This window comes from Egretta garzetta, unplaced genomic scaffold (genome assembly GCF_000687185.1).
Source record: "Egretta garzetta isolate BGI_Z169 unplaced genomic scaffold, ASM68718v1 scaffold34, whole genome shotgun sequence".
NCBI classification, from domain to species: Eukaryota; Metazoa; Chordata; class Aves; order Pelecaniformes; family Ardeidae; genus Egretta; species Egretta garzetta.
Window position 1 is genome coordinate 5,084,511 of NW_009259586.1, and position 17,868 is coordinate 5,102,378.

At 45.0% G+C, this 17,868-nt stretch overlaps 1 protein-coding gene across 1 annotated transcript in view; it reads left to right on the forward strand.

The window, feature by feature from the left end:
- Positions 1-17,868, forward strand: part of CACNA1G (calcium voltage-gated channel subunit alpha1 G) — a 106,919-nt gene that overhangs the window by 86,202 nt on the left and 2,849 nt on the right. Inside the window, exons 30-38 of the mRNA XM_035893303.1 lie at positions 579-712; positions 1,907-1,977; positions 2,257-2,335; positions 2,420-2,541; positions 3,476-3,827; positions 6,072-6,205; positions 9,371-9,505; positions 12,538-12,727; positions 15,457-15,626. Coding sequence (XP_035749196.1) covers positions 579-712; positions 1,907-1,977; positions 2,257-2,335; positions 2,420-2,541; positions 3,476-3,827; positions 6,072-6,205; positions 9,371-9,505; positions 12,538-12,727; positions 15,457-15,626 — 1,387 coding nt within the window. The remainder of the gene's footprint in view (positions 1-578; positions 713-1,906; positions 1,978-2,256; positions 2,336-2,419; positions 2,542-3,475; positions 3,828-6,071; positions 6,206-9,370; positions 9,506-12,537; positions 12,728-15,456; positions 15,627-17,868) is intronic.

Here is a 17,868-nt window from a genome sequence, read left to right on the forward strand (position 1 = left end):
CTTTCCCCACCCATTTTTTCCTCCTTCAGTGTTAATGCCAAGAGCACAGGCACTGAGCAGGACTTGACAAGAGCCCTTCAGCAGCCAGGGGATGGTTCCACCCCTCTCCCCATGTTTTGGGTGTCCGTGCTGGGATTATGCCTCCCTCCGACCTGGCACAAATCCTTGGGATCCTTACTTCACCCAGTGTGATTTTTGTTTCAAGGGCTGGGCACGGGGTCCGGTTCTTTCTAGGACAGGTCTCATGCTGAGGTCCACGAGTGTCATGCCTAGGAGTGGCCGGGCAGATACTACAGCGTCTCCCCTGAGGTCTGCAGCCTCTGGGTAGAAAACTACCCGGCCTTTGTTTCTGTCTCCTCTCAGTCAAGAATATCTTTGGAATTGGCTGATTTTCTAATGAGATGCATTAGTTATAATGATTTCATAACATAACTGCTTTTGTATAATACCCTCAGAAAAATGCTGCAGATTCATTTGAGTGCTAGAACCATTGAAATGACTGGAATTTGTGTGAAATGAGTTACCTCCCCTCACCAGCTTCTTAGTAGATGTTAAACTTCATTTTGTGTTGTCTCCAGATGGAACCAATTAGATCTGGCAATTGTGCTGCTGTCTATCATGGGCATCACTTTGGAAGAGATTGAGGTGAACGCTTCGCTACCAATTAACCCCACTATTATCCGAATCATGAGGGTTCTCAGGATTGCTCGAGGTGAGGCGAATAAAGCAGAATTGACTTCTGTTTGAGGTGCAGGGTCTCCTCCAGTAGAGAGTTAAGCATTGGGCAATGGTTCTGGGGCACAGCCCCATCACAATGTGCATAGTTCTGGCATCAACAGGCTGTAAACAAATAAAAGAACAATGGGGGAAAATACTTGCGAGGAGCCAAAAAGCTGAGCCAACTGACCATGTGTTTCTATCTTAAGAGGACTCGAAGGCCGAGACCTTAAAAATAAAGGAGCAATAGCTGTGGCTGTAACTACCAGAGATGTACCTGGAAAAAATATGCCAGTCAAATCAAAGCCGTCTCTAACGGGGATTAGAGAACACAAGCTCGAGTATGTTGGCTTTAAAAGACAAGCATCTAATAAATTTAATTTCCCATGGGGCTTAACATCTCACCACTTGGTGACAAAGCGTGCCTCGTCACTGCATCCATCTGTCCCCTCAGACTTGTAACGACACGTACCTGAGCTGGGAAGCCAGCTTCATCAGGGCCGGATTTTTCAGAACAGGGAGGTCTCAGGGCCAAATGACAAAGATGTAAAATGTGAGTGCTCAGGCCCTTAATAAAGTACTCCCAGCCCCTCCTGAAGGGCAATGCTGTGCTCCGAGGCATAATTGTTACGGCTGCAGCCCTCATCTAAGCAAAGAAGGGACTGGAGGAGAAATGAAATGCTGCTGTGTCTCAAAGGGGGGAGGGAGGGGAAGTGTTTTTCTCGTGCATTGGATCCCTTTCAGAATTAAAAAGATATGCATTTTCCAATTGCAAATGCAACAATCTGGAAGAGCTGTGTAAATCAGCTCCTCAATGAATCATGTATGAAAGTGGGTAGCCTATGGAAGTGGGAAAGTAGCCCCGGGGCTGGGAAAGCAATGGCTCACGATAACCAGAGGAAGAAGGAGATGGGTCCAACACAGAAAAAGTGGGGAAAGGAAGAGCCAGGCAGAACGATGACGCTTTCCCCAAGTCTCAGGATAGATGCTGCTGCTGTTCACGGGATTTTAATAGTATCCAAGCAACCAGGAGCGATGTAAAAGGGCCAGGGACTATAGCAGCTAATGGAGAACACTTGATATGATTTCACATTTCTCTTCCTGTAATCTGTGGCTCCTGGGAGAGGGACTGAGTTTATGCCTCCATGCTAACGCTGCTGTTACCATATTACGAACCTGTTCTCCACAGTGTTGAAGTTGCTGAAGATGGCTGTAGGGATGAGAGCCCTGTTGGACACCGTGATGCAAGCACTGCCGCAGGTAACCCACTGCCATATCAAACCAGATCTCCTCTGGCCCAGAGCTAATTTCCTATTGCAGAGGAATGCTAATCATTTTATCTTTACTGTCGTTAGAGAATCACATGTCCCTTCCGAAGCACAGTCTGAGATACAGTCCTCACATTGAGGTCATTTTTCCCCTGAAGCAATTTAAGTTTTGGATTAAAGAATACAGCAAGAAACAGGTCTGGAACAAAAAAATCAATGAATGTTCTTTTTTTGTGTTTTTTTTCCCCCCCATTTCTTTTTCTCTTTCCAGGTGGGGAATCTGGGTCTTCTCTTCATGTTGTTGTTTTTCATATTTGCAGCTCTTGGAGTGGAGCTGTTTGGAGACCTTGGTGAGTCTTCCCCTGTCCCGTGCCAGCAGAAGGGGTGGGAGCGGTGGGTGAGCAGGGGTCTCAAGGCTGTGCTTGGTCCCACAGAGTGCGACGACACGCACCCCTGTGAGGGGCTGGGACGGCACGCCACCTTCAGAAACTTTGGGATGGCCTTTCTGACTCTCTTCCGAGTATCCACGGGAGACAACTGGAACGGGATAATGAAGGTAAGAGACCCATGAAAAATGACTACTGCCTGTAATTGCTTCATTAGAAGCCATCCACCCTGCTCCAGAGCAGTAACGATGCTCAGCCAGGACACTCACGTCCTGCAGTGAGCCGGTCTCTTCATTCGTGCACTGGGCAAAGTCTCTAATTCTGTTCTCTCCTCCCACCAGTGCGGAGCCTATGGTTGCAGGCTCCTGGCATGCTCCATATATTCCTTTTTCTTAACCTAAGAGAGCAACTTAAAAAGAAGGGGAAAAAATAAAGGGACTCATCTCTCAAGTAAAACATGAGTTCAGCTCAGTGACATGCATTAGTTTTATTTTTTTCCTTAAAAGTCTCCAGTTACTATTATTATTGTTGTTGCTGTTACTGTGTGGGGTTTTTTTCCTGGGAAACCCCAGGTTTCTGAGAGAATCTCTCATAGGGGACAGTCATAAAGGCATGCTCCTGTGAAGAAATCTGGTCTGTGAATACACAGGGTACTCAAAGGAATTGCTTCTCTGGCCATTTGTAGCCCATGGTGGGTGTTAGGTGGCCAAAGTCTTAATGACAGGGTCCGAACCTGAGGAAGGAGTGTCTGCAAGCCCAGCTGCTGTGGGATAGCTGATGGGTCAGAGCTGCTTGGCCCTGGATCTGTCTGCTGCACCCGTGTGCATTTGGTCTCTAACCTGGTAACCCAGCCTTTCCTTAGGGGCAGCAGGGCATCGATGTCTGTTGTTGCACGCCCCAAGGGCAATTTCCTCTGAGCCTGCTTGTGGTGACTAACAGAAATGTAAGGTTTTACTGGCAAGTATTTTGCCATTCTAGATTTGCCCAGTCTTCTCAGTTTTCTTCATGAAAGGAGAACCTATGGCAGCTCGATGACCAGACGGCAGACCAAGGTCCATGCGGGAACATCTTCACATCCTTCCATCATTTCCCCCCTGTTTCCAGGACACGCTGCGAGACTGTGACCAGGAATCCACCTGTTACAACACCGTCATTTCACCCATCTACTTCGTCTCCTTCGTGCTGACGGCCCAGTTTGTCCTGGTGAACGTGGTGATCGCTGTGCTCATGAAGCACTTGGAGGAGAGCAACAAGGAGGCCAAGGAGGAGGCAGAGCTCGAGGCAGAACTGGAGATGGAAATGAAGACAATCAGCCCTGGCCAACACAGCCCCTCGGACATCTTTGCATGGACAGGCAGCGCTGGTGGAGAGAGACCGGAGAGCCCCCGAGGATGTACCAATCCCATGCAAATCAAGGTGGATTCTCAGCTCTCATTAGTTTACCCTATGGTGAGAATCTCAGTTGGAGGGTGAAGAGGGCTTCACCTGTCTGTTTGCTAGGGGGAGACATGCACGCGTCGGTAATGAAGGAGTGGGTGTAACCATACATCTGGGGCTTGTATTCCTCGCTGTCTGCTGCCTGCCCCTTGCGTGGTGTGGGAACCAATGCTCCAGGGAGGAGACCCCAGGCAGGTCTCTGGACCACCTTGACGCATCTGTTCGGAGGTAGAGAGCTTTGCAGTTTGTTCTGGAGATGTGCCCAAGCCACCCAGTTCAGAGCTAGCTCCAAATTTACTCTAATCCAGAGTTTGGGCAAGGTCCTTTGTGATAGCAAAATCATGAGCACAATGTGTTTGCTTTTCTAACGCAGACGATGAACCACGACATCAAAGAGGAATAAAACTGGGCTCATCTTTGCTTAAGTATTAAATTTGTTTTATGTAGCCTCAATTTAAAATCCATCCCCACAATCAAGCTTTTAAGGAAAGATTATTTTAACACTAGAATAATCCAGAGGGGACTCAAACCTGAGCTCACCAGAACTGGTGACAAAACTCCCTCCGGCAGGAGCTGTGCTGGAGCAGGGCTGTAATGTGGTAGCTGCTACGAGCTGCAACAAGTCTCTCTGAAGCACAGTTCCTGGATGAAGACTCAGTTTGAGGAATGAGAGAGGTGAGGTCAAGACCCAGACAGGTCCTTTGGGAGGGAACTGAACTGGAATTATACAAGAAAAACGGTCCAGCCTTTTTATAGTCTTAGCTGATTGCAAATTGGGTTAAACTCGACACAGACCTCACTAGCTTTTATTATACCATGATTTCACAACAGCACATCTTGGCTTCTGCCTGGGGTGGACTAATGAGTATTCTAATGCATAAAAAACTCATTTATGATCTTTAGTCCAAGGGTGAAAAAGAGTAAATCCCTGCTTAAGCTGTGTTTCTGTTCTTAAGCTACTGGAAATTTCTGGTGCCATTAGGAGTCACTGATGTCTGAGATGGAGTCCAAAGCTGCTCTTTGGCACAAGAAAAAGGAGTTCAGGGCAATATGGGGAAATCCAGACTCATTACGTCCTCTAGGAAAAAACACCATGTCCCGACTGTTGTTGTACACGCTAAGCAGAGTAGTGGCAGACTGCACCGCTGTCCTGCATCAGTCCTCACACCAGCAAAGAGAGAAATTGCAAATCGGTGGGAAGGATACCCTCAGCTCTTCGGTCTCTTCAACCTGCCCCCTCTGAAGGTGGCTTTGGAAAAGGCTTATTCTAGTTGCGATCTCCAGAGTGTGTTTCTTGCTCTTTCGCTCAAACAGAAGCCTCAAAAACCTCCGGGAGATTTTATTCCGACTATTTATTCTCCCAGCCAAAATCCTCAGGAAAAATTTGATGCTTGAGCATGACAGCAGAGGAATACAATTCCCAGGACACAACCCCGCAAGGACATGTGGTCAGCATGCTCTTTTGCTTGCCTTTTTCCCAGGATTTTTGCACTGTGTGCTGTTTGACTGTAATGACAGTCCTCATTTCATTGTACGTAGCAGGCATTCCCTACGTGAGAGGTGCGACCCTTAAATGGCTCCCATGCTGCCTGCGAAAGCCAGACCCTGCTCTGTATAACCCCCGTTGTCTGTGCTGTAGCCAGCTGGTTTGAAGTTGGCCACGACAACCGAGGCACCTCAACCCATGTCTGGCATGCGAATTAGTGACCTGGTGTGTACCCATCCTGGGCACCTGCAGCTTTTATGGACAGCATGCTCAGCTTCTCTTCAAGAAGTCAGGTTATGTTCATTTATGTGACCCCTGGATATGGGTTCAGGTGTCAAATATTAGGTCTTGCTCCAACACGTGGACGGTGGGTGTAGAAACCTTACAGCAGCAGTGTTCTGTGGACGTTCACAGCACCACGTGCCCAGGTGCTGCCATACCGGCCCCATTACACAGCTCAGACCCCAGGAGTAACCGGTCATGTTTGCTGAGAGCGAGGATTGTCCCCAGGGAGGGCCCTGAGCAGGAGCAGCCAGGATCCCGGGGCAGCCGGCGTCGGCCCCGTCTCTAGCAATGTCTGAGAAAGCTGTCACTGCTCACCGTGATATTACTGCACTGTTCTCTCTCCTCTCCTGCCTCTCCTCTCCCGTCCCGTCGTTTCTGTTACTGCTGTTCTCCCTGAACGTTGCCGTCTTGCTCCCCCCCAATTCTGTTGTGGTTTTTTTTTTTCCTTTTGTTTGTTGGGTTTTATACACTGTCCTTTTTTTTTGTTCTCTCTGTCTCTGTCTACCATATCACTGCTGATCCAGGAGTCTCTGGAAGGAGAGCTGAAGCTGATGGACAACCTGTCAGGCTCTGTGTGCCATCATTATGCCCTCCCAGCTCCCGAATATTACAACTCTGAGAACCAGGTTAATATTCCTAATTTCCTGCAAAGTCTCCATCTAAACTTGATTTGACTGAGACCTTTAATAGAGAGTTAAAGTTCTTTACTTTATGTAATGCAGTCACAGGGATTTTGAAGCACAAGTCATTTTGGCTTTTTCTGTGGGAGTTGAGACAAGATCTTGGGTTATGGTGTTGTGTATCAATGCAAGAGGAAAAGTACAGGCTCCGAGTTTCCCTTCTCAGCACAGTAAGGAGTTTTTCATTGGGATTTACTATTCATGAGCGTTGTAAAAAACAAAATCCCATCTTCATCCTTCAGTGGGGTTCTTGTATTTGGCTTCTTGTTCCTAAGCAGGGCTCCGCGGCAACATCAGGACATGTCCGCAGAGCCTGGAGTACGGTGTGAGGTTTTCCCAGAGCAGAGCCTGAGGGGATCAGAAAATGATGTCTACCTTTTGTGCCTGCTTACACTGCGGGAAAATCCAGTGTTGAATGATTTTCCTAAAGAGGCTTCTTGCAAGTGGGTCATTGTAAACTAGATCCTCGCCTCTGATCTAAACTGAATTTAGGAGGTGAGGCAGCCCTTAATGATGTGCTGAAGTAATCGGTTTCTCCAGTGCTTTCTTGAACAGGGGCTGTAATACTTGTTTAAAATTAGTTCATTTACTTCTTAGAATAAAATACCTACTTTCTCAAGCGTGTTATTCTTTATAGCAAATATTTTCCCTAAATCACAGCAGTGACCATAATAATAATTCAAGCATACCTGGTTTTTCCTGCAGCTGGAATTGAGCAAATTCCGCAGTTCTTGATCTATTTTTTTTTTTTTCCTTTCTGGCTAAAAATAGTGGAGGTTTTCTTGTGCTTATTTATGAGCTCACCGACACTCTAAATTATCCAACTTGGTGGTTCATTAGAGGAAAGGAACAAGCTTAGGTGAAATGAAATCCTACTGCAGATCTTTATACAGTGGGCTATCATGTCTGCCTCTGATTGCTGTGTAGCGCGTTCCAGATTGAGGTCTGCTAAGCCATCAGAAGTGGTTGCCTCTAAGAACTGCTGGCGGAATAGAGACGGTAGCTTTGGTGGGGAAGGCAGAGGGTCAGTATGAAACTCAGCGAGAGCTGGCTGGAAATTTTTGGTCACAACATTTTTCGCCAGAAAGTGCTGCTGCAGCAAAAAAATGGTTTTGTTTTGACATTTTTTTAATGAAAAAATATAGCATTCCAGTTTGCAATGGCTTTTTCTTTTAAAATTTAGGCTATTTCCCCCTCCACCCCATAATTAAAACCTGTATGAATCAGTTGAATGTTTCCAACATGTTTTGATGGCTTCAAACTCAATTTTGGGAGAGGGGAGGCTGAAGAGGGGGGGTGTGTGTGTGATGTTTTGTTTACATTTTGGCTTTTCTGTTCACACCATTTGTCATGTTCTCAGGCAAGTCAGGAATTTAGCGCAGCGCTGGGACTTGCTGAAAGCAACCTGATTAATCGCAGCTCCCAGCAGAGCAGCACTATCAGGCAGGAGCTGCCAGTGTCCACCATGCTCCAGCGCAGCCCTTCCCCGTGTGCTTGGGCTCCAGTCGAAGGGTTGAACCCGTCCCCATTAGGGATCACCCTCCTCTTGCAGCGATGCTTTTTTGGGGAGCCTCGTATGAAATCAGGAGCTCCTCCAAAGTGTCTCTCTCATCCATTGCCAGCAGACGACTGTGTTAGAGGAGACATCAAACCCAAGGTTAGATGAGAGGAGCCCGACCCTCTTCCTTATCTCAGCTGAAGTTTTGAGCCTCTCAAGGTTCACTCATCACTGGGTTTATTTCATCCCAGCAATGCCATTTCTAAGAGTGAGAAAATCCAGCCCTCTGGCAACTTAAGTGCAACAGATCTGGGCCTCTGTGGTTTCTCTTGGAAGATATATTGCTGTTGAAAGACTTTTCAGGCATAGAGGATAGGAAAAAAAAAAAGCACAGTGAGAAATGAAAAGGAAGCACCTGGGACTTGTCCAGACCAGGAGGCCCCTGCAAGCATGAGCCAGGTCCGTAGGTCACCCGATGAAATGCCGTCCCCAGTGCCACTCTCCCACTGCCGCGGCCACCAGCCTCAGACACATACTGAGGTGGGGATTTGGGCAGGACCAAGCCTGCACTTCAGGGCAAGCATCCCTCCTTGTGGTGCCAGGGATACTGCTCTGGGGGAGACGCTGCAGGCCCTGTTTTCCCCTTTCTCTCTCAAATCTGAAGTGACGTTTCACATTTCTTATAAAAAGAGCTGTGTGTCTAGGGAGACAGCTTCATCAATATTTTGATAAAGATTTTTGTCAATCACTTGAATGCCTTCAGCAAGACGTGTTGGTACAGCGTCAATGCGGCAGCGCAGCACCCATTCCCAGCTTGGGTCTGCTCAGGGCCAGAGGAGGCTGTTGGGGGCTGGGGTGGCATTTGGGGGCTGGAAGGCGCAGGTGGTCCTGTTAGTAGGACAGTTCTTGGTGCTTACCCAGGCACTGGAGGCTCTTTAGCAGGCCAAAACCCACTGAAGTCACCAGGAAGGCACTCGTTGGCCTTTCCAGACTTTGAATCAAGCCTTAAGTCTCTTCCTGTCCCAGTTTAGCCATTAGGAAGTTGATGATCGTCCTTCCTGCCTCCCAGGGAGCGGGAGGTCCCCATACCTCCCCGGAGTGCAAGGAAAGGCATGCTCTGTACCCCACCTGCAAAATTATTTTGGTGTTGGGAAATCTTTAGGGACTCAACCAGATTAGCTTAGAAGCCAAGAGAACAGCATGGTTATTGGGTAGGAGCAGCTTCAGAGAAGTCAGAAGATCTTGAAGCTTCTTCTATTTGATCATAGCCAAGAGGATAAATATCTTTAGTATGAAAGTAATATTACTTTTGCTTCTTCATCTAGACAGGAGAACAACAAAATACAATGCTAGCATTAGTGTATGGTTTTAAACTCCCTCCCAGCTCATTGGTAAGCATTTAAGTATGAATGTCCCGCTCTTTTTTTTTTTTATCATTTCTTTGTTATATTTCTTTAACATTCTGTCCCCAGTAATAATGTGCATGATGTAGCATCTCCCACTGGGGGGACATTGCTTTAGTGTCTAGAAGTATTTAGATTATGATAATTTCTTTTTTCTTTTCCTAAAGATTTGTGTCCTGGTTTCTTATGCTTAATCATCTCTCCCTTTAGATCCCTCTAGCTGAGATGGAGGCTCTGTCTCTGACGTCAGATATTCTCTCTGAAAAGTCCTGGTCCTTAGCTCTGACGGATGACTCTTTTCCTGATGATACTAACACACACTTACTTAATGCTCTGGAAAGCAATGTACATACACTGGTCGCTGTATAGTCTGATGTTTACAGGGTTCGAAATACTGCTTCCACCTCTCTATGCCTGCCTAATGGCATTTTCAAGCCCATTTCCAAATAGCACCAACCTTCCCCCTGTACAGGACATTGTCCTTAATGCCATTAGGTCCTGGGTTGTTATCACTCTTGTCCACAGAGGCTCCTTGCGAGGAATGAGTATTTATTTCTGTTTTTCCTTTGGCGTAAAAACAATGTAAAACCAATGTGTTTTCTACAAGTAAAATAAATAGTAAAAAAAAACTGCTTTGGAAAGCGTCAAGGTTGAAATTTCCTCCCCATCTGAAACAAATCAGTGATGCTGCGTGGAAGAGACACCCATGAGCTAATGACTCATGTGTCCTCTGCTGAGGGGTCATCGGCAACCCTTGGGTTTGTCATGGATTTTTGTCCTTATGAACACAGGCACCGCAAAGCTTTTTTGCATGATTGGTGCCAGACTGTTTATTTTACAAATATCAGATGGGGGATCGCTCCGAGATGCTGCTTGGTTTGTGAATTCTTACTAGCAGTCATCCTGCTGGAAAAAAAAAAAAGTTTGGATTACTTTGTGTCTTTTTGAATGAAGTACCCAGTATTTTGAACCCTGCCTTAACCATCTCCTCTTTGAAACATTAGACATTTTTAGCTGTGTAGCAGTCCAAGTGCTTTTTTTTCTGCTGTACAACAGACATAACTCCTCTTCCAACATTTTTGGATCATTCCTGTTTTCTTTGTTGTTCATGTCCCTGCCTTTGGATGTTTGTGTTGTTGATAACTTTTCTGCCATTCTAGTCAATTGTCATCCTAATTAGCACTTATTTGGGAAACATCTCTTATTAAACCGTGACAATATTTCCCATCATGCTTCATGGCATCACGTGCAAAAGATTTTGTAAACCACATTTAACATTGTATGGGACATTTTGTTTCAAAATTAGCCTGGAGAGCTGGACTGAGGAGAGAGCCCTTCTAGCTTTGAATCAGGTTAGGCAAACCTGTTTGACAGCGTAGCAAAGCCTCAAGGGTAGAGCCAAGGGAGATGGTTTTTCTCAAAAAAATTAAAAAAAAAAAAAAGCAAACCCAGGTTGAACAAAGCATTTTGTGAATTTGAGTCAATACCAACAAGGTGCTTTGGTCAAAACAATTTCCTGAACTCCTGAAAGACTGCAAACTTTCATTGAAATCTTTTCTAAATGCAATATTTTTATACTTCGTTTAGACACGGCTTTAGTTGAAAAATATCTCGGAGTGTTTTGTTTGACTCAAAATAGATTTGGGTTGGGATTTTTTTTTTTTTTGGTTCATGGAAAACTCAGATTTGATTTTCAGTCAAGCCAAAACAACATGTTTTTCAAAACTACCAGTGAACCAAAAAGTCATGTGCTCCCACTGCTCCATTTGTGAGCTGGACTCGGAAGATCATTTTGCAGCCATTTTAAATGGTTTTCATGAAGTTCCCTCATGGGATTTGCCCCAAGATGATCAGAAAGTGGAAACGAGCCTGCCATGGTATTGGATCCTGTCAATGAACCTAAAGGTTCATTAGAGGTTGGGTTTGGGTAGGATGTTGACTCCAAATTCTCGGGTTCAGATCCAAATGGTTTTGAATTTGAAATCTCAGGTTTCAGGCCATCTTTTTTGCTTTAAGCTAAATAATATGAAAGCTAAATAGCATAAACATAGTGCTCATAAGGGAAAGGCAGGGAGAAACAGCGAGGTTTCCAAAACCCAAAGTCTCAGCTTTACCAGCGCAGGTTTCGTTCTCCTTCCCTGAGCTATATCAGGAGACTGCAGTCTATCTTATCTAGGCTATATCCAGGCTACATCCAAATCGGCAGGTTCCTGAGGACTGAAACTCATGCTGCATGACAGTGCAGATCCATTTCCCTCATTAAATTTACAAGTGGTCTTCTTTTTTTCCTTTTCTTCTTTTTTTCCTCCTTTTTTTTTTTTCCTTTTTGTAAATTCCTTTCAATCTCATTGTGTTTCTTGTGCAAACAGAACGCCACAGTGAAATTTTGGGTTTATGACTGAAGGAGAAAATAGGGAAAAGAATCTCAGTGTTAATTTCAGAAAACCTGTAATGCACTGAGTGAAGGGAAGATTTGTCAGAAAATAAGTTTTCCAAAAATGATCAGCAATATACTGTGTCAGACTGCAGTGCACATCTTATTTCTGTGTTTTTCAATGGAGACCTTTTAAAGATGAAATAATTCTTTCATTAGAAATATCCAGGGAAGTTGACTTTGCTTCCATTTCTGCTAATACCATCCAACATAGTAACACCCAAGAACATTTTTGGGACAGAGATATTTCCTTATGAAATCAGACCTGAATCCACCTCATCTGATATTGCCTCTGGTGCTGCCCATTCCAAGAAACATTTTGGCTGTAAAAGCTCCACAGTCAACATATATACAATAACCCTCACTTGCATCAGATCCCTCTAATTAGGGAATGGCTTTAACCCTGAAGTAGGTTTAGGTATCCCTTCCAATAAAATGGGTTTAGTTGTTCATTATGTGAGAAGAAAAACCAATAAAATTGTGCTGGGAGCCAGAATATAGGATATTTTCTGTAAACTAGTTTTTGCATTTTTATTTTTTTTTTAATTGTTAGCAGAGGAAACTCCTCACCTTTGCAAAAGTCTGCCTTGCTGATGAGGGCACAGAGAGAGCTTTACTGTTATTGCAGAGGATCAAACTTATGTGAAGCATGTGACCTTTGCTGGCCTTGAGGCATGATGCCGCCTTTGCATATCCCCGAAATAGTCATGGTTTATTACTCCAGTGTTGCTTCCTCTGTTTCTGTGGTTCATTCTGTGTGACAATTTATTGACACTACAAAAGGAGGGGTATAGCTTCCTGGTAGATCCATTCGTGCAACATACTGACGATGTGCATGCCCATCGTGCCATACTGATTGCAATGGCTGTTGCTAGCGTTTCTGGGCACTTCTCCTCTTCCCACCCCATGATGTCTTCCTTCCTCACTGGTTTTTTCCCCGTAGGCTGATCTCCGCTCCAAAGACGACACGCTGACCCTGTCTCCCAGCAAGGACTTGCTGAGCGTGAGAAAGCCTTCGGTGGGGCGCACCCACTCTTTGCCAAATGACAGCTACATGTTCCAGCCGCCGTACTCCAGCCCCTGCCCTGCCTCCCTGGGCGAGAAGAATCCGGCACATCACAAGTCCCAGTCAGGTACACATCTGCCAGCTGGGACAAGAGTGGGATTTTCCAATATAGCAATAGCTGGGATTTTCCAAGCTATTCAGTATGAGGCAGCAAATTGCCATCAGTTTCCAGTCAGGTGTCGGTGTCCAGACCAGTGGAATGGCTTTGCAAAGACCCTCCCCAGCTTACAAAGTCCAGGCTGTTAAAGATAACTCCTTTCCTCTGAACTTTTTGGCAATGTGACAGTGAGCAGTTGGCCTGGCTCAGTGCTGGTTGTCCCTCAGCCTGGTTCCCTGAAGGTTACAGTCTGTACAGCCTGGGCTCCATCCATCTCACCTGAGCTACTTATGGCCCCAGAGCAAAAATCCCAGCAGAAAAATATTTCCTCATGTCTGTTTTTTTGCAGCAGACCCTATTCTAACAGGTTTTGGAAGCTCTATATGGGAACATCGTTAGGCCTGGCTCAGTGCTGGTTGTCCCTCAGCCTGGTTCCCTGAAGGTTACAGTCTGTACAGCCTGGGCTCCATCCATCTCACCTGAGCTACTTATGGCCCCAGAGCAAAAATCCCAGCAGAAAAATATTTCCTCATGTCTGTTTTTTTGCAGCAGACCCTATTCTAACAGGTTTTGGAAGCTCTATATGGGAACATCTGTGAAAGATGGGAAAGCGGTGCCTCTAAATGCCTGTAAAATGAACATAAATGCACTGAATTAAGAGAGATCTCAGCATGACATGCATGGAAAAATGAGAAAGCGTAGAATTCTCCTTCCCAGTGTGCGTGGTTGGGATAGATGCCTTAGAGCTAAATTCAGAGATATTCTTAGATACGGCGTCTTGCAGATACCAAGAGCTCTCTCTCTCTACCCGCACCTCTGTACCTGTACTCGCGGCTGCTTCCCAGTGCTTATCAATGTGCTTTCACTTACTCTGTCTGCCAGGGGTTACCTTCTGCTGGTAAGTGAATGTAGCTGCCTCTAATTCTTCTGTACGTGCCATCATTTTAGACATTTGTCACAGATAAGACAGAGAAGTTTTTACAAGCATTGTCATTTGAAAGCCTCTAAGCGGAACATAATTTCAGCACTGTTCAGAATGGTAGGAGATTTGAACAGATTAGAAATAAGATGTTGAAATTTGCATAGTAATAAGAATTTGGATGAATAGTGACTGTTGAACAGCAGAAAAAAAATATGCGGACACAACGGAGGAAGATGAGTTGTGAGAAAGCACTGCCATAATACAAAATTTCCAAGGTAGGGAGCTCTCCTTTGAAGAATCTTTGCACATAACGGGAAAGGTGCAGCTAAAATCCTGGTCAAATCCCACTGAATTCAATAGCAAAACTCCCATTGCCTTCAGCAGAGCCAGAATTTATGGCATGCTCTAACAGCCAAGAAATTCCTTGGAGTTATAATCCCTGACCATACAAGAGAATCCCTTTTGCTACAGAGGGAGTTTCCAGTGCTGCATTTTTGACCCTTAATTCAGATGCGTTTGTCTTATCTTGAGCAAAAACTACGTCAACCTGACCAAAAAGTGGGTAATTTCTGAGTCCCTTCTTTCTTCAAGACTGCACTTCCAGGTTGGAGACTGGAATAGCCTCATCCGACAGTCAGGGCTTGGGCAGGGGCTGGCATTGCACCCTTATAAATCCACAGGAAAAACTGTTCCACTGAGATGTAGGAGAAGTATTTTGGAAAGGTAAAGCTGATGTCTTATTCATAACCACATCAAGCAATTAAACATTTTGTGTTTTTCTCCCGCTGGTGAAATTCCAATCGTCTTAAGCAGGCCAAAGTGCTCAGAGGTGGGTAAGGTGCCCAAATCCTGGCATATGCATCACTGTCCTGTTCCTCCTACAATGTCAACGCTTTTCAGGGCAGGGGAAGTCACCCCTACCTGTTTACAGTTTGTAATATTATAAAGTGCTGTGAAGACAGCAAAAGGTGCCAGGCGCCTCTAATAAATCACCACAACTAAGCCATAATATTTCAAGCTGAGAAAGGTTTTGTTGTCAGAAACACTGGCACTTGCAGGAGGTATTTGTTTGAATACTCCTTCGTAATGGGGCTGTTGTTCTGGGAAGGATTCCAGGACAAATGAGATTCTCTGGGATGCGGTCCAGGTTAAATGAATTGTTTTGAAAAATGTTGAGCCTGTGGCGGGGGGAGCATGCAGAGTTTCAAACCTTTTAGAAGAAGTAGCCAGCAACCGCAAAGGGTCAGGAAGAGGCTGGAGAGTATGTGTTTCCTTCTCCTGGGATGCTTTGCAAAACTAGCCTTGAACGCTGCCAGGTGCCATTCCCTTTTGCTTCATTTCCAGCGTGCATGCTGGTTTTGAGGTCCCAGCAGTCAGTCTCTGCATATGCTCAGGTATGGAGACATCCTTTGCTAGGGGCTTTCAAAGTCAGCTCCTTGCGGTGCTAAGATGTGTGGTTGCCTGCGAAGTTATTGGCCCTAAAGCAGGGATGTAGAAATTGCCAGTCCAGATGAACTTGTAGTTCATAAACTTCTGTTCTTAACAGGAGCTAGTCCCAGTTGTATCAGGGGAAAATGCCAAGAAAAATGAAATAATAGACAATTTTGGAATAATTTATTAGTAGGCGGGAGTTTTTTCCCAATCAGGGACAGGCAGTTGCTGAATTCAGTGGTTGTGCCATGCCTGTCTGGTCCAAAATGCTCTGAAAGGTCACTGAGATTGGGACGCAATCCCCAGATGAACATGTCACGTTTCTGTTTCTTCTCCCTCTTGCAAGGTTCAAAGGCATCGGTGCAGTCGCAGCCAGCAGACACCAGCTCTCTCCTGCAAATTCCAAAAGACCACTTTCACCACATCAGAGCTCATGACCATTTGGCGAGGGAGAGCAAACCCCAGGTTTCCCAGCAGGTGCACTCTCCTTCTGCTGAAAGGCTGCTCCGCAGACAGGTAAGCAGGCTTACGATCATGAACCTGCTGAGGATTTATATTGTTGTGTTTCCAGGTTAACCATGCTTTAAATTCAAGGAGGATTTCACAGAGAAAACTCCAGAGAACTGTAATTCTCCTACAGAAATAACAAAAAGGTTGATGGATTTTGATCTGAAAGCCATCCAGGAGTCTCCAAAGAATGTGCGTGATGAGTATCATCTCCTTTGGCAACATGCCTAAATGTTCTCCACATTGTTAGCACTTTATTTTTTTCAGTCCTCTTCATAAATGCAGCCAAATGTTCCCCAGGGGCTTGTTGGGGTTAAAGAACCAATTCTTAACTGCTGTGATTTTCTCAGTGCTTGAAAGGATACAGGGACAGCAGAATCCATCCCAGGCCACCCTTCCTCCGGCTCTTCTGGTTTCTCAAAAGGGGGGAACTTTAAAGGAAGCTGGATATCTCGTATGCAAAACCATCATGGAGAGCATGCTGGTTTTTACAGTGAGAATTGAAAATTAAGATCCTTTTGAATCTCCTGTGTGCTTTTGAAAAGTCTGAGTATATGCAAAACAGAACACATTTTATTTTGCAACTGGTTTTATCTCTGGGTTTTGCCTGGCATTGATTTAAATCCTGATTCAGCCAAAGATCTAAGAGATCTAATCAAAGATTCCACTCTGGTTGATTGGAAGCATAAGTTTAAATTTATCTTTTTTAGTAAAATACTTAAACTTGTGCTTCACTCTCACATTTTTAAGCATATTTCATTGCACAGCTGGACCAGGACCAGAGGCATGTCTGACTCCCAAACTCGGCTTTCTTCAGTAGTTTCATGCCTGATTTTATGTACACAACATAGATCAGTTCTATTTTTTCAAAAGCAATTTCTTTCCTGCATGAAAATACCCTCATTCTTTCATCCTTTAATCAACATTGACAAATTAGACAGTTGATTCATTAAGCCCCAAAAATGAATGTGAAGTACCAAGGTTAACAATTACATTAGTCTGTAATACTAAATTGACATAAGAAATTCCTTGCATGTATTCATTTGCACAGGGCTGGCCAGCTACCCCAATCACTGCTAATGGGGAAACTAATTGATGTCATGATTCCAGTTCATAACCACTCTCTCTTGCTTTCTAATGAATAACAGACCCATCCTTTTGAACTGATCTATCTAGAATAAATTACCACATTAGCCATCTTCCTCAGCCTAATTTTGTTCCTATCTTTGAAGGGTTCTTTTTCTAAACCTTTTCATATGTTTAAGTTAATTTGTTCCCCTCCCTCCTCTCGCTGCTCATGCAGTGACATGAGCGTGCTCTTGGAGTGACATTCAGAGAGAAAATAGTTTTGGGACAGTGAGCCGATAGGCTTCCCGGGCCGGCCGGGTCCCTCCAAAGGTTATCGAGGTGTTGCCTTGGGCATGCTCCCTCCCAAGCAGCAAGGACCTCCCAAAGGGAGCAGTAAGGTTGTTCCTGGCAACGGGGCAGTGTTGCTGTTACTGTTAATTCCAATCTAGATGGCCAGACACTGTGAAACTTAGTCCTTAAAGAGGCAAAATTCCCTTTACACTCCCGGCACTTCTGCTTGCTCAAGTGCTCTCTGCTTGGCTCCTTTTATTGCCACCACTAATTCAGTACTAGTGCATTGCCACAGCCCAAACTAGCAAAGCATTTTGGTTTGCAGTACCCATTTATCCTTATTGTTATGTATAGTGCATGTAATTCTGATTTGTTTTCTTTTCTTTCTTTTCTTTCTTTCCTTTCCCTTCTCCCTTGTCCCCTCTTCTTTCCTAAATTTGTGTATAGATAAATCTTGTCTACCACATACCTGGTCCGTGCACTCTCCTCCAGCATTAAAACCTGCATGTTTAACCTCCCTTCCCCTCCAGAGTGCTGGAGAGGGAACACAGCCCCCACCGTAACATGCAGTTTAGACTCCGAAAGTTTGACAATTAGCGATGCACTTGCAGATGAAGATGAGTGGATCGGATGCTTTGAGAGAACGTTCCCTGCTGAGGAATACACTCCTTAGCAGTGCATGGCACGAAAGCTTTTCTCCAGGGGAATTCTACTTGAAATTAAAGCTGTGTTGATTTTCTGGTTCCAGGACTGTGTATCCGAGGTGTAGCCCACACCAGGCTGCCCTCACCAACAGGATGGCAGAGGGGTTTTTTTATTTTGAAACGAACCAGTAAAAAACATTTGTACAAACAGTTACTACTCGCAACTACCAAAAATGCCTGTATCATAG